At 36.8% G+C, this 21,651-nt stretch overlaps 3 protein-coding genes across 4 annotated transcripts in view; 2 read left to right on the top strand and 1 right to left on the bottom strand.

Annotated features, from left to right (window-relative positions):
- Positions 1–43: 43 nt before the first annotated feature.
- LOC124159312 (brahma-associated protein of 60 kDa) lies at positions 44–8,478 on the top strand. Of its 2 annotated transcripts, none has more exons than XM_046535055.1 (10): positions 44–218; positions 417–643; positions 3,374–3,536; positions 4,542–4,709; positions 5,955–6,083; positions 7,036–7,209; positions 7,304–7,449; positions 7,536–7,656; positions 7,773–7,910; positions 8,009–8,478. In XM_046535055.1, the coding sequence occupies exons 1-10, from the start codon at positions 105–107 to the stop codon at positions 8,162–8,164; spliced, it is 1,536 nt and encodes a 511-aa protein (XP_046391011.1). In that variant the 5' UTR covers positions 44–104; the 3' UTR covers positions 8,165–8,478. The 2 variants fall into 2 exon arrangements, with proteins under 2 accessions (XP_046391011.1, XP_046391012.1); XM_046535056.1 differs by having other exon boundaries at positions 45–218; positions 3,395–3,536.
- A 6,392-nt stretch (positions 8,479–14,870) lies between these two features.
- LOC124159855 lies at positions 14,871–16,021 on the top strand. The gene is made up of 4 exons (XM_046535756.1): positions 14,871–14,905; positions 15,286–15,363; positions 15,441–15,670; positions 15,755–16,021. Exons 3-4 carry the CDS (start codon positions 15,446–15,448, stop codon positions 15,983–15,985), a joined length of 456 nt encoding a protein of 151 aa, XP_046391712.1. The 5' UTR covers positions 14,871–14,905; positions 15,286–15,363; positions 15,441–15,445; the 3' UTR covers positions 15,986–16,021.
- A 2,022-nt stretch (positions 16,022–18,043) lies between these two features.
- Positions 18,044–21,651, bottom strand: part of LOC124159311 (probable chitinase 10) — a 76,868-nt gene continuing 73,260 nt past the window's right edge. Inside the window, exons 45-46 of the mRNA XM_046535054.1 lie at positions 21,173–21,298; positions 18,044–18,626 (exon numbers count right to left, since the gene is read on the bottom strand). Of these exons, the coding sequence (XP_046391010.1) occupies positions 18,459–18,626; positions 21,173–21,298 (294 nt within the window). The 3' untranslated portion in view covers positions 18,044–18,458. The remainder of the gene's footprint in view (positions 18,627–21,172; positions 21,299–21,651) is intronic.

Raw genomic sequence — 21,651 nt, 5'->3', positions numbered from 1 at the left:
GATACATATGCGACCAGACGAATCGATTGTAATCGATAGCTCGATAGTAGCGAAAATCGACGCTACGAGCAAGGAAAAATTTGTTCAAAAAATAACAAAAAAATATGGCGCAGAGATTCCCAGTGTCTCCGTCTCCAGGAACTCCTGGCCCACCTCAGCAAAGATATCCTCCTCCTCCTGTCCCATCGATGAGACAATATGCTGGTCCTAATTTTCCAGTGAGTAAAATTGTGGCTTGCCGCGTACCATATTTTCCTATTGTTTCACCAGTTTCGGATTTGGTGTTTGTTGATGCCTAGGAAGCGGTGAATACGTGTCGAACTAGTGCTTCCGCGATGACTGCTAAAATCTAAGAGGTGCGCCCTCTATCCATAATCCTTCTGAAATCGTGTGAGTATAATTATTGTTTTCGTTAGCTGCAGCAAAGGCCGGGATTTTCGGCGCCTGGACCACCGCCACCAATGGGTAGTTCGACTGGAGGAAATACCACCAGTGGCGGACAGGTTGTAGGCGGTGGAATGATGCAGCGTCCGCCTCAGCAAGCTCCATATGCCTCTATGCGACCTGGCCCAATGCCTTCAGGTCCTCAGTCCGGTGCTAAAAGGCCTCAAGAGCCTCGACCACCCCCACCCCAACAGAAAAGGTAATATGAAAGTTGTAAATGTCTGCTTCAATGTCGACAAAGATAGTTTGGTGTGCTAAGCTTTCTTTATGAAATTGTGTACTTGTACTTCGTGTTTGGTGGTATCTTAAAATTAAGTCCGTAATCGTTTATGTTGCTCATCGTTTGTTTTGATAGCCCCTTGGATCAACCACTGTTTTTGTTGACCAAGGCCTTTTAACTCTCTTCTCTGAGGCTAGTCATACCACTGTATGTTAGAAATATTGAGCAGAAAGAAATCGGTGTATCATCATAATTGTGGATATATGTAGTTCATTTTGTAGTGGTGGCCTATGACAACAAGAATTGGCTTTGAGTTAATCGTGGATTAGGGTGAGGTGCTGACGATTTAGTTGCTCATCATAGTTTAGAGGATTCGCACCTATACAGAAATCATCATAGCTAGTATATAGATGATTGATAAAAATATGTACAGAATTATGGGTGTACATAAAGTAACTCATGTTTTGGGCGAGAAGATTATCAAATTAAAGAGGAATAGTTAGAAGAAAAATATGGGTCCAGAGACGAATATTGTCCAAATATGTTGCAATAATAAGGTACCCTAAGAAAGTAACCTGTTTAAATTACTTATATGTATTTATTTTCTTCCTCTGTTTTTTAATTCAAACTAGCTGACCCGGCGAACGCTGTACCGCCTAGTTATCAATTAACAGTTTAATTACACTCTTTATAAATCGAGAGAGGCTGTACTGATTTTAATAATTGTTTACTTATTATAATAAATTAAGAAAAAAATCAATGAAATTACCAAATAAGTATAACAATGGCTTGTTAGAAACATGTTTTCTGTATTCAATCTACATAGGGTTGATGCTAATGCTAAATCGATGCTTGACTGATGCTCAATATCTCATGAAAATAGCCCATAGAGAGCAGCATTAATATGCCATGTCTTATGGCGCGCTAGTTATAACTCTGTGTGGAAAAGTGCACTGCCTAAACATGCCCCATTGCGTGAATCACATTGATTATAAGTTTTTTAATTATCAAACGCATTCCATTGAATTGTTTTTGTTGGTTTAGCTTTCAAAGCATCGTGAATACTGAACTTACCTTGAGCTGTAAATTGTGCCGTGGTAAGCCACACACATGTAAGGAATTTAAAAATTCAGATGACTAGTGGGTAACTTCGTCTTTGTTTGCTACAAAGCCAATAGATTTGAATGAATGCAGAGTGCAAACTATTTGATCCTGATTTACCAAGTTTCAGTCATCCACATCTTCGTTCGTAGCTGCCAAAATTGCACATTCAATTAACCATTTGTGCTTTTTGTGGTTATCAATCATGTTCATGAACACTTTGTTGATGAGCTCATCTTTCGACGATACAAAATTGCAAAACTTGTGAGAAAATAGAATCAATCCGCTCGATTCGTCGACAGGTACACGGCTATTACTGTTCGTCAACAATTGCTTGAAGATTTGTTTACACACACAGTGGAAATGTTATTGTTGATATCTCAAATCGAGCTGGGCTTAGCTTGAATTAAATGATTTTAATATTTCAAATGTTTTAACAATTGAAATGTTTTAAACATTGTTAAGAAGCTCAATCATTTAATTGGTTAAAACAAAACAAATGGTTTAGTTTGGACCAACTTGATAGCTTTTTCATTGTTACCAACTCCTTAAAATGTTACATTTAAGATCAAGATAAATATTTTCGTGAAATTTCACTATTTTTTCATTTTTTTTTCTGTTAAAAGGGGCTGAGGCGAATCTTAAAAACCAAATATCATTCAAATCGCTGCAGCCGTTCTCAAGTTATAAATGGTCTAACTAACATGATTTTCGACTTTCTTTTATGTATTTTAGCTTTCAAATTGGCTTTCATATGTTAGTGGACAATGAAAACATTAATTATTAGACATCTTCATAACTCTCAAAGTATTCTTTTTGGTGGTAACAATTATGCTTTCTGCCGCATTCCTTCCTATTATGGAATAGGTGCATGTGTACCATGCAATTTTCAGTAATTGCATAGTGTTTTTTTATCTTATAATTAGCTATTGGTTTCCAGCAATATTTTGGTTTGCTCATTGCAGTCTAATGATACTTTTTTGGAAATAATTGATTATAAAAATTTCTATCAAAGCTTATGATCTTCAGGAAATACAGTGAAACCCCAATTATTGCCTTGTTTTAGGATTTTGCCCGAAAAATTTAATTAAGTCCCTGCTAATACTTAGTATGAAAAGTAACCTTTTATTTTTAAACACTTTCTTCAATTATGCATTTTTTTGCGATCCCTTCAATATTGTAATAATAGAAGCTTTGCTGTAGATTTGAATGGTAGGTATTTTAGAATTAAAGATATTTTAGGTCTCATGTCATTATGCACTAAAGTAAAAAGTTTCATTCTTACAAAGGTGATGTTTTCTAAGAGAAAAAATTAGTAAATTTTTCTTAGCAGTGAAAGTTTTCACTGAAAAGGAATCACAAATCTAGGTAGAGAAATAACCTTTGGTATTGTTGGTTATGAGAATCAAATGGCTCTCATAGTTCATCTCTGTTTCCTCGCTTGCTGTGTATATGGCTGATTTTCCAAGATTTGGCATTGGGGGCCTTTGCATAGTGATTACCGCATTTCATGTTTTCTTAATGAACTTGGGTTTGCTGTCGTCTTTACTCATCATTAAGTGGCAGTTTTTGAGGAAAAAAACTGACCGTTCTCTTCACATTTTATAGCGACTTTTCTCACCCTAACAGTAAGAAGAAGAAAAAACTGGCTGATAAAATTCTGCCGCAAAAAGTGAGAGATCTTGTTCCTGAATCACAAGCGTACATGGACCTTTTGGCATTTGAGAGGAAGCTTGATGCGACAATTATGAGGAAGAGGCTAGATATTCAGGTATGACCTTCTTCGATAGATAAAATTGTCATGCTATGATTATGTATCTCTTTGCTTATGTTTTTGTTGGCTGTAGCAAGTATGACGATTCTCCTCTAACGCCACACTACCTTACCCCTGGGAAGTTGCTGGGGTAAAAGATTGCAACAATTGCTGGCCAATAGAAAGCTCTCGAGGGGGTCATGGGTTGATGCAAGAGCTGACTCATGGACACTTGGGGAGTGTTCCGTGAGGTGGTCTACTTGCATTTGGTGCTGTATAAGCAGTGTATTTGGGGTTCAGTTAAACCATTAAACTCAACTACTGACTTTTTCCCTTACCTCGGCTTCCTATAACAGATTCCGATGTTAGCCAAGTGCTTACACTGTTTGAATGTCTCTACAGTCAATCTTCATTTATACACAGGTCATTGATTACTAGACTTATTTTAAGCAGACTAACCCCACCCTTATGTTATAACTAAATCAAATAAATTTATTTAATAATCTTGTATTCTTACTCATTTAGACTAGAATGTATTTATTTTACTAAGAAGCACAAGATATGGTTAATGTTCAGCATTTATGTCGAAGTGGTGCCCTTTGACTCTATTTCTTTTATTTACTTGTGTTATTATCTTCCAAGACTTCACAATCAGTAGTGTCATATCGAATACAGTTATTGTTTATTTTTATAAATTTTTGTTTTTCAACTATAGATTTATTTATAAACGTCTGGCATCTTTAAATGCAGTAATATTGTTTTTCTTTAAATTAATGGTAATACGGCTTCCAAGACATCTCAATTTTACCTCTTTTTTCCTTTGGATCTGGAGTGTTGTATAGCTGAGGTTTCCCTGTTATTGATTTCAAAGTATAATACAAATCCTTGTCATTTCTGATATCCCTGTATGCTTAAAAGAATTAGCTTATTTTGTAGTATGTATGCATATTTAAATAATAGTGGAAACAAAATATGTTTTTGTTGCAGTTTGAGTGCTTTCATATGTCTAATATTTATTTTCAGGAGGCTCTAAAGAGGCCGATGAAGCAGAAGAGGAAGCTACGTATCTTTATATCCAATACCTTCTATCCTGCTAAGGAGCCCACTGAAAATGAGGAAGGGACGGTTGCCTCTTGGGAACTTCGTGTGGAAGGAAGACTTCTCGAGGACTCCAAGAATGATCCTAATAAGGTATGTGGACATTATTGATACACTCTCTTTGAGACCGATTTAGTTTTTTTCTCTTTCTGTTGTGTTAGGATTTTTATATTGTATATTTCTCTCAATTTATAGCTCAAATAAGATGTTAGTGTCAATTGTTCTGTGATTTGCCATCATCCTGGGTCCACAATCGCAATATTGATGTTATGTAACTTAGATTTGTTTTTCATATGAGCTACCTTTTAATTCATGTATGTGTTCTTCTAAAAATGTATGATAACTCCTCTTTTATAGCTAATTCATGGTCTTTGTCATTTTTCTCATCCACCAGCCACATTGGTATTCTTATCATTTGACTGTCGTCTTCATCAAACATAATTGTGTGGTCTACCTTCTTCTTAGATTTTTTTTTAGAATGCTTCTCTCTCCTTTCACTCTTTTTCGGACTTTCTGATTACTCAATCAGTTGATCCATTTGATATTCTACAATTTTGACTTTCCTAACCCAACATGTATTTGATTTAAGATGTATGTAATTGCTGAGCCTGTCTAAAAGGGCATGTTCCAATTCTTCTTCTGCATTATGAAAAGTCAGATTTTTATGATTAGGTTCGTGTTTCAGACAGGTGTATGTACTGTCCTTAAGTGTTATTTCTGCCATGATTTATAAATTGCAAGTTTGTTGTTAGTGTAATTAATGGCTGGCAGAAATAAAGGATTAAGTTTGTCTCTTTGTAAATGGCCTATATTTCCTCTGACTAAAGGTACAGGTGACTTTTTTTCACACTCGTGGAGCCCAATGAAATCATCATTTACAAATACTATGAAAGACTATGTTACCAATCGTCTGTGATAGCCATGACTATGCATGAAATACAATCTTCAATTTTATGTGTTGTTATTACCAGTCAGTCCTCAGTCGAATAATTGCCCATCAAAATTTGATTTCCTCTTTTTAGATATACAAAATAGTGCAATGTAATAGCAATGCAAAGAGTGTAATCTAATGTCTTCTGGTGTAAATGGCAATATATAGTGGCAGGAGTGTGATCTTCATGATACAACTTGACGAATGTGTGGGGGAAAGTGTAGGTGTGCGGGATGATGACAAAAGAGCTATGACTACGACCTGACTCATTAGAAATTCAAGAATCATGAACAGATATCTTTTCATGTAGGGTTCAGATGTTCCAAGTATGAGGCTATTACTTGGGTAGTACTTAGTGGAAGGTATGTTTTTCATTTCTCATTTCTGTTATTTTTTTTCATTTTTAGGTCAAAAGAAAGTTTTCTTCATTCTTCAAAAGTCTTGTCATTGAATTGGATAAGGATCTGTATGGACCTGACAACCATTTGGTAGAATGGCATCGGACTCCTACAACCCAAGAGACAGATGGATTCCAGGTTAGATTTTGATAGTTTAAGTGAGATGCCTCTGAGTTAGGGGCCATAAAATGAAAGTAATATTTACAGATGGTAGTTTTGCAGAAGATGAAAGCAAAGAAAGTTAAGCCAACATTAGCATTTTAAAAAGTGTGTGAAAGGGTGTCTGCAAACTAGGAAAAGACAGGGAAATGAAATGCAGCAGAATGTGACAGGGATCCCATTTTTGGAAATATGAGAATGAATAATTAGTTAGCACCATATACTATGCAGCACTGTGGTGTACGCTCTCACACCCTGGCAGGTGGCTCGTCTTCTATTGTTGCCATCTCTTTAATCCTCTCATTTCACCTTATCCACTTGGCAATCGTCAATTTTTCTGGACTTGGTTGCATATAGATTGTGGGGTAGTATTGTGAATTGGACAAAAAATTAACAGAGAACACTGTGCCACAGGAGTAAACCTTTTCTAAATAATGACTACCAAATTCATCCATCCATGGCTTAATGCTATGCTTCGCCCTGAATAACATAGCTGGTTACGGGAAGACGAACGAGATATGAACTCTGCTAAGTGCATCATGTGCAAGAAAACTTTTTTGTTGACTTCAATACCTGTATTTGATTTTGTACCTTTCAGTATAATATGGTAAAGTATGATTTTCAGATTACAATATTTTAAAGTCAATCCATAATATCCTCAAGGATTCTGTTGCATGTCAAGTAGGTTTTATCATTGCAGTCTTCATTATGTCCTTGACACATGAAGATTAGTATCAGTTCCCTGATTTGTTCCTATTTTAGAAGAAAAATGGATGCTCTTTGATGTCCTATTAACATGTATGTATCCAAGACGTATAGTTTAATAACTTGTTGTTAAAATTGTTCTTTTCATTAGGGGGCCTCATGAGAGAAGATATGTTTGTGTACAGTCTTTATGTTAAAGTTTTTAATGGTATTCCACCTTTTACAGGTAAAGCGACCTGGAGACAAGAATGTCCGTTGTACCATCCTGCTCTTGCTTGATTATCAACCATTACAGTTTAAGTTAGATCCTAGGCTTGCAAGACTCCTCGGTGTGCATACACAAACTCGTCCTGTCATTATAAGTGCTTTGTGGCAGTACATAAAAACTCACAAGCTTCAGGTTAGTCTTGCACATGAAGTTTCCTTATGCTTTATAGTAAGATTCCAGCTTCTGTGATGTCTGTATTGTTTTTATGAAATTTATGCTTTTTCAGGATTCACATGAAAGGGAATTCATAAACTGTGATAAGTATCTAGAGCAAATATTTGCCTGCCAGAGAATGAAATTTGCTGAAATCCCTCAGAGGTTAAATCCATTGCTGCATCCACCTGATCCAATTGTTATAAATCACATAATTAGGTCAGTGATATGCTCACATTCTTTCTATATTTATGAAATATGTATATCCTTTCAGTAAGATTAATTAGCTAATTATTACTTTTAAGTGTTGAGGGTGCTGAGCAAAAACAGACAGCTTGTTATGACATAGACGTCGAGGTTGATGACACGTTGAAAACTCAGATGAATAATTTTCTGCTGTCAACTGCAAGTCAACAGGAAATTCAGGTGAAGTATAAGTAATTTGCTAATATTTGTGTTGTTAAAGTCTGAGGAATTAATATCTAATCCTAATCCCTAATCTAATCATTAATGATTGTTAATCCTATCTGTCTCATTTGTAGAGCCTTGATAATAAGATTCACGAAACTGTTGAAACTATTAATCAGCTGAAGACTAACAGGGAATTTTTCCTGAGCTTTGCTAAAGATCCACAACAATTCATCAACAAATGGATTATTTCCCAGAGCAGAGATCTTAAGGTAAAGGTTCAAATTCATGTAATCTCAATCGTTTTCAAACCATTTGAAAGTATGTACTTAAATCCATTTTTTATTTTTTTATCCATTTTTCTTTATAGACAATGACTGATGTTGTTGGAAATCCTGAGGAAGAAAGGCGGTCTGAATTCTATTATCAACCTTGGACGCAGGAAGCAGTGTGTCGCTATTTTTACACCAAAGTACAACAGAAAAGGGCAGAATTGGAGCAGGCACTAGGAATAAGGAATTCATAGCCATAGGCATGTCACATGTCTTAATTAAATCATTCATTGCCAACTTAAACTCAACAGATTCTTCTGGTTATTTAAACTGAACAAGGAAATTTAAAAGTAATGTCTGGTTGTGGCAGTACGTATATATATTGTTGTGTTTTTTGTAGTTTTTTTCTGTCACCTAATATTTTAAGAGTAATTTGTGCAGTCTATTTCTGAAACACTCTCTTTGTACAATAATTCTATGTGATTATTTTTGTAGATCTCTTTAATTTTTGTGTATGGTGATAATTTTGTCTAAATATTATTACAATTAAAAGCTTTCATGAAATGAACTTAATGCACAATACTTTTTTCAACCACTAATTTATCAGATTTTGGATGTTTTTTTATCATTGAAACTCCCAATGGGGAATGTTAAGGATGAAAGCAGTAAGAATTTCTTGGATTAATATCAAGATCAGCTGAAAACTAACAGGGAATTTTTCCTAAACTTTTATAAAGATCCACAACAATTCATCAACAAATGGATTACATATTTCTCAGAGCAGATATCTTAAGGCTCCCGGATACCTCGGCCAAAAACTACGCTGCAGACGTCTGGGCATATTTATGTAGTAATTTTTCATTTCTCATTTTTCACGCTGCAATATTAACCACGGAGAAACACTAAATTCGGCAAAATTGGCTGCCTGCGACGGCGTGTATGACGACGGAACTCAAAATTGTTTACATACATTTTAAGCGATAATCCTTTATCTTCATATTAATCCATACCGTTTTAATGTACTCCTCATGATAGCAACACTAAGTCAATCCATACGAACCAATGCACGTTATTTTTGCGTTCTCCCGTTTACTTCGTCTTCAGCCACTGAGCGAGTCTCAGTGCGCAAGAGGAGGGGCAGAGGAAAGGGAGTCGCGACGTACTCTTTTAACAGTAAATTAACTCATTTCTATTTGAACATACTATGTCAATATCATGATAATATTTCCCTTGAATATTTTGTTCCGATGTTATTAAAAAGTTATGTCTTGCAAGCAAAACGCATTTACACTGCATTTCCTAAAGTACATCAATGCGTGGGGATGTATTTTGTACATTTACTTTTGGAAATAGCGGTTTATTCTCAATGGGGCCAAAAAATGCTGTGAAATATCCTGTTTAGTTCACATACACGTCAGTGAGAAATTGCATTTCATTACTACAGTCAATTTGGTGAAATAAATTTTTCCTTTCATCGATGAAATCTCCCTTGTCAATAAATTGGATGATTTAAAGCTCATTATCATAAATTCTGACCTTGTTTTATGCTGAAGCATAGCTATAGATTTGTTAGCCACGGGAAATTACGGTTCCTATAATTATGTAAAAACAATAGGTATTCTTGACAGCTCATTTCACGTCAGAGATCACTCTTCGTGCCCCCAGCAAAGGAAAGACGAAAATGATTCAATTGAAAAATTATGCATGTACAATTTTAACAGTGAATTGTGATGAATTTGGTACACTGATTCTTCCCCTACATTCGGTAGCAGCGACTTATGTCTTATGTTACTACAACATTCGAATAAAACATAAGCAAATGTATAAAAGTCATCCAATTCTAATTTTTATCACATGTTGTTAGGACCGCTGACCACATAAAATTCCAGGTTTTCAACTCCAAAAGATTTGTGCGAGCCCCGGGAAGGGCTAAAAACTACAAAATATTCGCCCTTTTATTTATATTCACTCTTTTCTCCCAAGCTGTGCGGTATTTGGGGTAACTGGCTGCAAATCATCGGTGGTTTATATCGATACCACCCCTGAAGAAGGCTGAAAATAAACAAATCATAGTACGAAAAGAACGATTGGAAGAGTCTTTTAACAATTTAAAAGTAATATTCGATAATAAATAATGATTTTATCGTAAGTAATACTAAGATTTTACCTACGGAGAGATTACTAAGGTAGATACCTAATTGATTCCACCGGAGAATAGTCGTCATCGCTGTCGGGTTCGTCTTGTTTCAACGAGGTGATGTTCTAGCACGATTTGCCACTGTAAACACATCAATCCTCGTTTGGGACAGCTGCATCCTTCAGCACACACTGCTGTTACACATGAACATCCTGAGCAGGCTCTATAAGACAGGGTCACAGACGTAGGTGAAAGGAGCTAGTCCGTTGACCATCATTCTCCTTTTCAAATCAGGGGATTTTATCTTCACTCCCATCCACGTCTACCGCTGATAGTAAGTAGGTTTTTTATGATATTTTGCAGCCTCAGTGGTTAGTGGTAGACAAGCCAGTTTCAATTTTCTGGGGTCGCTTACTTCATAAAATTAAGTTGCGCAGTCCGTTCAAACACTTACTTTTTGGACCTCCATATACGTAGCCACAAGACACCTCTCCCATACTTTGGCAAATTCCTTTTGAATAACACCTGACTTTAGGAATATTTTAATCTTCTCCACTTCCTCTGGGTCTTTTTCAAACTTTGAACATAACTTTGCTTTTCTATACCACAGGCTGCGGGGTAGGGTGTGCCACAAACGTGCACTTCACATAGCCTTCCACAATTGAGCTAATGGAAATTTTGCATTGCCAAGCAACCTAGTGTAAGAGGAAACCACCATCAACTGCAGCGTATGTATTGTCTTTCACGATATGGTCACTTGTTTGCGAATTGATTGCTGAGAGTAATGACTTTCAAACCTCATCAGATTGTTCTTTGATACACAACCTCTAAAAAATTGTAAGCTGATCACTGTCAACATTCTAGTTTGCCACTCTGAAGGGTTTGCTAATGTAGGCTAAGTGAGTAATTTTATTGTTGCGTTGAAAGGCTACGTTACCGAATATTCAACCTACTACGAAGGTAGTTCAATAAGTCCTTAGAATTTCCAGGAAATTGCTCTCTTAGCATCAACAATTAATTTTGACTAGAAAGTAGCACTCGTGACCAGTCAGTTGTTGAAGTTTCAGCTGTATCCATCCCATAGTTTCATTGTTGTTGCCGATTGTAGTGAACAATTTCCATTTGTTTATAAAAAAGGATAATATTGAGTTTTGTGCAGTGATGAAACAATTGTTTTTGAAAGGATTAAAGACGAAAGGTATCAAAGATAAGCTGAATGAAGCTTATGGAAGATCTACTCCTGTGTTTGAAACTATTTAAAATTGGATAAATGAATTAAAACGTTGCCGTATATCCAAAAAATTAACATTCCTCCTGACGCTCTGTGGAAGTGTCTACCCCCCCAAACTGTTTGACAAAATCCATGATATGGTTTTAAGTGCCAGACGAATAATCAAAGTGCGCAATATAAGTAAGGCCATACCCAGTCAACACAGCAATTGTGGCCACAATGTGGCCGTACTATGGCCATAGTAGGTTGCCATTATGGCCCCATAATGGTTTTGACCCCCGGCCAAAGTGTGGCCCGCCATAATGTGGCTAAAGAATGGATAATACACTTTCTTTATATCAATTGAATCAACCAACTTCCATTTGAATAACTTACCAACTAACCTGTATCAATAGCAACCGTAATATACTTATGTTTACAAATGTTTTTTTTTGCCAATCTGTGGCAAAATTCCTGAGACGATCCACAGTGTGGCCATAGTTACGCATGTTTGGCAAGCCAAACTATGGCTTGCCACATGGCAACAACAGCTGGGCCATAATATGGCAAGCTGTGGCTAGCCATAGCCATAGGTAAACCACAGTTCAGCCACAGTGTGGCCATAATTGTTGTGTTGACTGGGTAGGCATATTGCAATGCACAATTTCTTTAATTTTGCCCGAATATTTGGGTGTGAAAAAAATATCGGCAAGGTTGCTGCAGCGTTTTCTCATATTAGAGAATAAACACAATCATTTGGAAAGCTCAAAGGGTTTTTTGGGGCTTTTTCTTCGCAATCTTAAGGATTTTTTGCATCAATTCATGACTTTTGATGAAATATAGATTCATCACTACACTACAGATACAAAATAACAGGTAAAACAATGGGATTTTGAAAATGAATGGGCTCCAAGGCAGGCAAAGATGTTGAAATGGGCCGTTCAAGTCATGGCAACGATATTTTGGAATTTATACAGAATTATGTACATCGATTAATGGAAAAAGGGAAAAATGATAACAAGAGAGTATTATGCATCATTATTGGACGGGTTGATGGTAAAAATCAAGAAAAGTGCCCTCATTTGAAGCAGAAAATTTTCTTCCTTCGACAAGACGGTTGCATACCTGTTCAGAGTCAATAGTTAAAATTACAGAATTAACGTTTCAATTATTACAAAATTCACTAGATTTGGCCTCCAGTGATTTTTTCATAATTTCATAACTTGAAGTAATGGCTTTGCATACAAAGTTTTACATCTAATGAAGAGGTCATCGCCCAAACCAATGCCTATTTTGAGGAGATCCCGCAATACTACTTTTTGGACGGCTTAAAATGCTTTGAAAAATGCTTTAAAAAATTTTATATGGCTAAAAGAAGACTAATGAAAAACATAAAAAAATTACCCAGTATAATTTGTTTTTATATCTTTTTCTAAAGACTTATTGAACGACCCTCGTATTTTATTCAATATTTCAGCTGCCAGGTCGCCAATAGCAACTGACTTTGGTGCCTCAACTATTCCTCTGCTGATTGAACAGACAGTGAAATTTTCAGTGATGGCAAATGAAGGGTGGAGAAGAAACCAGCTCCTTAGTTTCTCTGCGTCACTGTTGTTTCTAATTACCGTATATCTCCGAATATAGTCCCCCCTTTTTTTCCAAAAATGGCCGCGGAAAAGTAAGGGGGGGGGACTATAATCGAGTGTAATCCAATTTAGCATACTAAAGGTGACCATAAAGTAATAAATAACGGCATAATGGCTAATGTTCTCGTAGTCTTTCTATTTGAGTATATTTATGAGGATTATAATCGGAGATATTAGTAAATACTGCCACGTTTTACCGGAAATTAAGACAATTTTTACCACAAATGTTGTACAGATACGATTATTCCGATTCAAATAGCATATCGAATATGCGTTTTCACGGAATCCATCGGGTAGCCGCTAATTTTTCTTGGAAAAGTATTGTTAGAATAATTCAATCGACACTGATCACTTAATGACGCAAAACAGTAAATAATTAAAATGAAAACTAAACACACACTATCATTACATTAATCGAACACTAGAATTGAATCAATAGTATATGTACCCGTCGCTCATTTAATAACTACACGATTTAAATAATTGCGAAAAATAAACAGATAAAGTGAACCTTTCGTGACGATTTAGCATTTCATTGCGTCCGTAGCTACTATACGTCCGTGCGGTTCGTGTTTACAACCACTGCCGCTTTCACAGAACAAGAATGCGCAATAGGTGATGCATTTGTTTCTGAAAAGGCGCAATAATCGACGACTTTAAACCAGAAGCGCCGGCATTACTGCATTTGATCGAAATACAGCGACTCAGCATCGAAAGTGTAATCAATTTATTGAGGAATATCTTCAATTCGTCAGGGTAAATAGGATCGATAAATTACGTCGCATAACGTTTCGCAATTATTTCCGCGATATTTTCTTTATTAAAAATTATTTTACGTTCAACAGTGAGGTGATGGATCAAGTAGAAAGATGAGGATCAATCCTGCCGCAGATTAGAGGCCTTCAAAGACGGAGTTTCGATGCCAATTTAAAAATAGCCGTTGCAGAATACGCCGTAAATCATAGTATTTACAGCGCTAGCAAAGCGCTAATACATCGCGGAAGTCATTTCGGGGGTCTCGATGCGGCAGATTCAAAGAATTAGAGGAAAATATCGTCGAATTTGTGCGCAAATGCAGAGCAGAAGCTCTTTGTGTAACTTATGCAATGATTCGCGACGAGGCATTGAAAATTGATATAATTTTTTTTCAGTTTTAATGTTTGTTGGAAAAAGTTTATTTCTTAATTTTATTACTTTGATATTTGTAAGTCCTGTAGTTTAATTGTTTTGCTTAGCAGGCATTTGATATCAAAATTTTTATAATATTTATAATTTATTTAACACAATTTTATTTAGATTTCCTAAATTCTTCAGGTCACTTGGATTTGTGATGACTTGATGGGTGTGTTACACTGGATCTAAGGAAGTTTCAGGGCCAAATGCAATACTGTTTATGGGCTTTAAGTTAAAGCTTATATATTGACATTGTCTGTAGTCATTTGGAAATCAAAAATATTAATAATTTGTGAAGGTTTAAAAAATACAATAGCCTTGGATACTTAAAAAAATTTCTCATTTCTTCATTACATCTGGTTAAGGAACTATAAATTACTGATACATGCAATGGATCACAACATGTTTTAGGTATAGTTATTTTGTTGTGATGGAAAATATGTGAACAGATTTGTTCTTAATCTTCACAGAAAATAATAGTTTTTATCGAATCTAGAATCTTAACTACCCAGTAAACACGAATAGCTGCAGCAGCGCTGCACAGGGGTTTCACAGCTGCAAGTTCGTTTCCGTTTCAATGAAGCGCGGTAACAGCGCTTGTGCAGCGCTCTTTCGCAGCGCGCTGGCGAAACATGCAATTGCAGCGCATCAACAGCGCATTCGCAAAGCATGCCTGCAGCACGCTGCTGGAACGCTGCTAATGCGAGTTTGTGCAACAATGCAACAATCCTCCGCTACGCGATTGTTTACCAGGGTGCTTGGGAAGTTTACTGAGTCTATGGCGGCCAACGTTGTGGAACTGTTGATCGTCCTTGGGGATTCTTAATAGGTAAGAATTTATCATCTTCTTTTAAAATGTATAATTTTAGTTAATTTAAATTCAATTCTCCTTGAAATTAGGTAGAATTGGCATTCTAGCATGGTGAATATAAACACATTTTAAGACTTTGTGTTTTTGTTTACATACGTGGTCGTAGTTATGTTCGGAACCATTGGATATAAGCTTTTAAATATTGATTATATAGGTTTCCATTAATAGTGAAATGGGAAATGTGTAACGCATGTCACAGGAAAAGTTCGCAGCTCAAAATTTTTTAGTTAGCCAACCTTTTTAGTAAAATATTAAAAAGATTGTCTAACGAGATGGTCTGACGCGATGATGTATTATGCAGTACACGAGTTAAAATTAATGGACATTTCTCATAGCAGGAAAACAACTAGATCCGCAAGCACCTGGTGGGAAAGAAAGAGAGACTAAGCGGCCGGCAACAGCAGAAGAGTTGTATGGTAGTATTTTTATCATGTATTTATTTATATAAGTACTGACATAAAGGTCACTTACCTTTCCACATTTAAAATTTTAGGGTTCATGCAAGCTCAGGAGAAGATATGGGAAAAGAGATACAGGAGATTAGATGGGAAGGTGAGCATGGCTTTAAGCATGCTCACAGAATTAAAGAAAGAGCTAAAGTCCAAGCCTGTAGTGAATGAAGAGAGCATTTCCGTCAACCGGAAATTCCCTCTTAAAACTTTGGATGATGTAGAGGAGCTTGAGAGGGAACTGTCAGAGGATGTATCTCTCCACAATAATTTGGTAAGGCCTCAATCATTTGTGTTTAATTCTTTTATGATAATTTCAACCAGAATTCCATTGATTACATAATATTTTTCTTTACAGGTTACTCAAATTGCTCGCATTTGTGGTGATGAGGAGCAGCCCTCAGTATACAAAATTTTATATTTTGTATTCACTGACGAAGCAGCGAAGCACTTCTGCCTCACCGGAAAGTCTGGAGTTGAGGGGATGAAGAAGAAAAAGTTTATGGGAACGAAAATATGCAGTGTCATTATGGGTGAGTGTCTTCGTGTATTATGTCTATCATTAATCAGTACTCTAATGTATACTTAAAACAGAGTAATCATTAATAAAATCATTTATTGCAAACCTGTGTTTTCAATTAATTCTTGCTGCCCCTCACATACTTAAGTAGTACTTGAAGATTGCTATTATCGGCGCAAAAATGGTAGAATGCTGAACGTTAAGCATTTGTATAAATTCTGCCGAAGCTCGACAGTCGTGTCAGATATCGTTCAACTCATTGTTTATTTGACTACAACAATGGATCATTAGTACAACGATATCTGAAACGACCCTGTGGAGCTTCGGCAGAATTTCATACAAATGCCTAAAGTTCAGCGTTCTACCTTTTTTTGCGGCGATAGTATAGTGGCACATTAGGAATGTATTTTCAGCGATTCGGACATGCGTTTGAAGCGATCGTGGCACATTAGCGCAGCGCTCCTGGCATGCTTGTGCAGCGCTTATGACATGCTTGTGCAGCGCTTATGACATGCTTGTGCAGCGCGTATGACATGCTTGTGCAGCGCTTATGACATGCAAAAAAGGGAAGTTTGGGAGTGCTAGACGCGCTGCAGCAGCGCCTTCGCCGCAGCTGCAGCGCTGCCGCGAAGCGCATCTGATGCGCATCTGCAGCATTTTGTGTTTACTGGGTAGCTAACCACAGAAAAATTGCCTTCCTTTACATTTTAAAATTTTTCCCAAAACTGAGGTCTCAAAATTGGGGGGGGGGGAACTATATTCGGGGGGGGACTATATTCGGGGGGGGACTATATTCGGAGATATACGGTACCTGACTCGTTCTCATGCTGTTCGGAAGTGACACAAAGGTGTTCAACTTCTTTGCATATGTTAAACAAGTGCACCCATTCCATGGAGATGGGCTTTTGAGTCTACCGTATGTACTGTCCGAATAAACTGATTATAAGGGTTGTGAGGTGGAAGCACTGCACCCTTAGCTTTGATGTTAGTCGATTCTTTTCAAGTAATTGCCAAGTAATTTTGAACCTGGAATGAAAACTCAGATCAGACTCCCTTTCTTTGACACCGAGGACAGGATAACTATTGGTTTTATCAATTGCACTTTTAATCACCTCATGCCCCTCCTTTTTTGCCAACATGCTCCCATGGATACATGTCCAAGCGCTCTTTTTTATTATGATTTATTTTCAGCCTTCTTCAGGGGTGGCGTCGGTATAAACCACCGATGATTCGTAGTTAGGAGCATCAAAAATGAAAAAAAACATAAAATATTCACTCTGAAAAAATATATTCACTTCATAGAAGTGTCGTAAGTATTGTTAACTGTGTCAGTTGATTTGTTTTTGAAACACCTCGATAGCATGAATCACATGTACCGGGGTCTTCTGTGACGACCAATAACTTTACGCAATTAGTGTTTCACCTCCATATGATTTCAAGGAATGAGCACCTAATAAAAAAAGAATGACTCCTAATATGGTGCATTTCTGACATAATTTAACTTTGTTAACCATGGTTCTGTCACTTATATGTATCGATTTATCAACAAATCATAATTTTGCTGTTGTAGTCATGATTCGTGTTTTGCTGTTAATCCGAGTTGGTGGGTGTATTGCATGGATGAAGTGATATTGAATGACCCCTTCAGCTATGTACTCCTTTCCTGTTCTTTGCTGCTTATTCTCTTGTGAGAAAATCCCTCCCTGAATCATTCATTCCGAATGAGTTGATATGGGGAATCTTAGGAAATCAGATGACGTCACCATATCATGAATAGTGAGCAACAATTTTCACAGCTTTTAATATTGTTAACTTACAAGAAAATGGTTGAATGAGGAATGAATTTATCTCTTGTTGTACCTTATCTTTAGAAGATTCCATCAACCAAATTTTTCTAATGAATAGTGATTTTGGGTTTGAGTGGAAACCCTTAAAACCCATAAAAATATGCTTATATGGTGTGAGATTGAGTTCAAAATCTCATGAAATCAAGGTGTGGTTCATAATTTATCAAATTATATACCTTTTTCTTCTGAAATTGTGAATGAATAGGGTCTTATGACAAAGGTGAAGCTCATCTGGTAACTTTCTCAATGAGAATATCCCATCATCACAATTATACAACCATTTAAAATGAAAGAGTGGATTTTATTTTTTCAACACTTCAACTTTCACTAGTTTGGTGTTTTCATAATTTCTATCTTCCTCTCTCAGAAGTATCACAAATTAAACTATTTCCCTGTAAATGATGTCAATGAGTAACACAGAGAAATGCACCAATTACAGTGACTTTTGAGGAATTCCATGGCTCAAACATTTGACAAACACACTTCAAAAGTCATATATCTCTTCTTTCTATCACCAACATTCCAAGGCAAGGATAATGCTTTGCTTCAAATTTCTAGGCCATCTTCCAAGAACATAAGTTCTTTTTTCATGTGATAACATCACAACTGGCATGGATTCATGTACCTATTGCTGGCCAAACAGAGTCATTTTAAGAGGTAGTTCACTGTGGTTGCTACCCTGTATTCTTTTCCATTCACTTTGTACAATCTTGGGTGGGTGCAGAGAAGGATCCACCTCTTAGTTCTTGATTTAAAGTCCTTAATAGAGGATGGTTACCACAGCCACATGTATTTCTGAAGTCATCCAAATCAAGAGCCCATATCATGCCACCTCCGAGCCCCAAGGACTTAGCAAATCTGGCCTGTAAGGAAATTATTTGCATTAGTTTTGCCATATCAGAGAGATTGTAGAAAAGAGTCCTAATGAAGACTTTAAAGCCATCATTAATTCTCTCAACGCTACTGTGCCATTGAATGAGTTTTGATTCATAGTGTTGGCTTGAGTTTTATTTCTCAGAGAATAACCTTCCAGGAGAGTACTTGAATCCCATACTAGAATTCATTTCAAGTACCTTTGCGAGTGAGAGGCAAGCCAAGTTTTTTGGGGGATGGGTAGAGAGGGCACGTGACTACCCAAAAACTAACCAAAATGCAATAGGCAGAGCCTACCCAGCTAGCACAGATTTTGCCTTATCCCTAAATACTAGGATATTATACACATATGCTTTGATGAAACATTTCTGGACATAAAGATAAAGTATGAAGAATTTACGCCGTATTTGGAGATGAATGTCCGCATTTTTGGAGATAAGCCTATCCTTATGCTGTAATGACCGTTAGGTGACGGCTGTTTCGCGCACGATCGCTGCGCCGCAACGGGAGATTCATGAGAACTACATGAAATAATGTAATAACATCAATTGGCTTTCAATGAGGAAAGATTCAATGCAATATATTTCGTCATGGCATTTTATTATTTTGCATTATCCCATAAAGCATCAAATACGTCAGAGACATCTCACGAGGCATATATGACCCCTCAGAGAGGCCTGTATGCCTATAAGATCATGTCTCGTGAGATACCTCAGAGATATTTGATGCAATATGGGATACTGCAATATAATAACATGCAATGATGAAATGTAATGCACTGGATCTTTCACCATCGAAAGCTAACACTGCATTAGTGTTAACAATAAGATTTTTACACTATGTTACACATTTATGCAGTTTATGAACATACCAAAAAATTCAATTGAAGAAGGTGGAAAATAAACAGAATGACTGCTCTAAAAATGATAAATTTAATGAATAATTCATCTTGAAACGATATATGTACATTGTACTAGAACACGGAGCAGTCTTCATGCCTTCAGCGGTAAACCATAAATCTTACTGTACAAGTCCATTCTAGCCTTATCACATTATAGCAGGGTCTGGTGAAGTACCTTACGTATGGTTTTTATTAAAGCACAAATTCGAAATCTATTACTGTTACGGACTCTAGAAATTGACATTTGCAATCACTAATACCTTGCATTTGTTCACAATCGCAGCACTGTCGATGATTCCTTCATTAATATCCACGGCAATCTGGGATGTTTTGCTTTATTCGCCCAAAATCTTAATACTCCGGTGAGTACCTGCCTAGCCCACATTGAACCCAGGGACACAACAACAATGCTTAGGTCTCATTATCACGTTAACTATTATTGTATTGACAAAAAAAGCAAGGGTTTTTACTCACGAACACCACTATACACAACAACACAAATGTAAACACGAAGCCACTAATGGCGTTATTGGTAATGGAGGACGTCAGCGCCGCTATGCGGCTAATTTTGGCTATAGGGTACTGTGACAACCCCTCCCCAAACACTTGAAATCGTGGAAAAAAGGGGCAGTGAACGTGGATGATAAGCTTATCCCCACAATATCTGATTTCTCCAAAGATAAGTTCAAATCTGTGTTAGCTGGGTAGCCTCCGAGAAATTCAGTCCCTTTCATATCTCCGTGGTGTGCACATTGTGAGTAAGTTAGCTGCGTTGCCTAGAGGGGAGAGCATTTTTGAGAAACCAGGTGAAGACCCAGAGTGGGTCTTTTAGAAGGTTACAACCACCCAGTCCGGGACCCAGTGACTTAACTGATATGCACAGTCATCCCAAAGAAGGGTTTGTTGGGGAAGGAAAAAGGAAAAGGCTCCACCACAATAGGGAGCCCACCGATGCCTCCGGGGTAAGGATAGGGTTGGAAGGCAAGGGATAGGGAAATCCCAACGCTGTCATTAGGGTGACGAGGGCCACTTCGAGCGAAACCATAATTTAATGTATCTACTGAAGGGGCAGACTCTTCTATGGAGAAGGAAAATCTTTCAATCCTTCCGTGGAAAGGTTTTTGAGACAGTCTTCCTTTTCCATTCACTGATAAAACATGGCAACGCGCATGTCTCTCTCTACCCATGCTGCATTGCTAGTGCCGTAGGTCCCGCCTCCTGCAGCAACGCCGCTTACAACCTACCGAGCTTGCAGGAAAGGCCAGTCACAAAGATATTTGAAATAGATTCTAGTTGGCCAACTCATGATAGCTGCCACCCTTTAATTATCTGTGGCTATGCTTTCTTTTAAAAACCATTTAAAAACTTTTAATGTTCTTTGGCTAAGTCCTTCATTAATACTTTTGCAGTATATCCAACACTACTTCCTCATTACCAAGCCTTCACTTTGTGAATAAAGCATTAAATGGCTTAATTTTATGAACTGTAATTTTGATTAAAAGAAAATGTATAAGACTAACCTTATTTGATATTACATACATAGTTTCAGGAATCCATTTTCAAAGAGTGAGAAATCCTTTACCATGCTATTTCTATTCAAACCTTATCCTTACCTAAAAATTAACAACTACTTACCTTTCTCGCAATATCTTTCACATCATCATAAGATACCCACTGACCCCCTCGGTAAGCATATGGACCAATTCTGCCCTCAGGATCACGCACTGTTGTCCATCCACCTCTGTTTACTTTATCACATATCTAAAGATAAAACAACATATCAATTAGAAATTACAAAACATACATGATAAATTAATTCAAAAAGGCTCAATTGCATGATTCCAGCTTCATAATTCTTAATCTCATTAAAGATCTGAATTAAATGCAGATCTGTTTCTTACATAGCTGACATTTACCAAGCCTTCTTATTTAACTGCTGAAAACTCAGCATAAATACAAATTAATCATTTACATCTGACAAAAAACATTATAAGATTGGAAAACTTTCCCTGATGTCACTCAATCATTTTTTACTTCCCTTTTCTGAAATATTTCCAAAAAAGGCATCTCAAATGATAGCTATAAATTACTGTATGGCTCAGTCATCGAGGAAA

This window comes from Ischnura elegans, chromosome 5 (assembly GCF_921293095.1).
Source record: "Ischnura elegans chromosome 5, ioIscEleg1.1, whole genome shotgun sequence".
In the NCBI taxonomy this organism is placed as follows: Eukaryota; Metazoa; Arthropoda; class Insecta; order Odonata; family Coenagrionidae; genus Ischnura; species Ischnura elegans.
The sequence above is the reverse complement of the archived record's forward strand: the minus strand, read 5'-3'. Positions and strand labels throughout refer to the sequence as shown.

What these genes read in the sequence shown, in the direction of transcription:
- LOC124159312 (XM_046535055.1), top strand. Translation starts at nt 105, where the DNA reads ATGGCGCAGAGATTCCCAGTGTCTCCGTCTCCAGGAACTCCTGGCCCA. An exon ending in CCCCCACCCCAACAGAAAAG is followed by an intron (nt 644 to 3,373) that starts GTAATATGAAAG and finishes CACATTTTATAG; the next exon opens with CGACTTTTCTCACCCTAACA. An exon ending in TAAAAACTCACAAGCTTCAG is followed by an intron (nt 7,210 to 7,303) that starts GTTAGTCTTGCA and finishes ATGCTTTTTCAG; the next exon opens with GATTCACATGAAAGGGAATT.
- LOC124159855 (XM_046535756.1), top strand. Translation starts at nt 15,446, where the DNA reads ATGCAAGCTCAGGAGAAGATATGGGAAAAGAGATACAGGAGATTAGAT. An exon ending in TATCTCTCCACAATAATTTG is followed by an intron (nt 15,671 to 15,754) that starts GTAAGGCCTCAA and finishes TTTTCTTTACAG; the next exon opens with GTTACTCAAATTGCTCGCAT.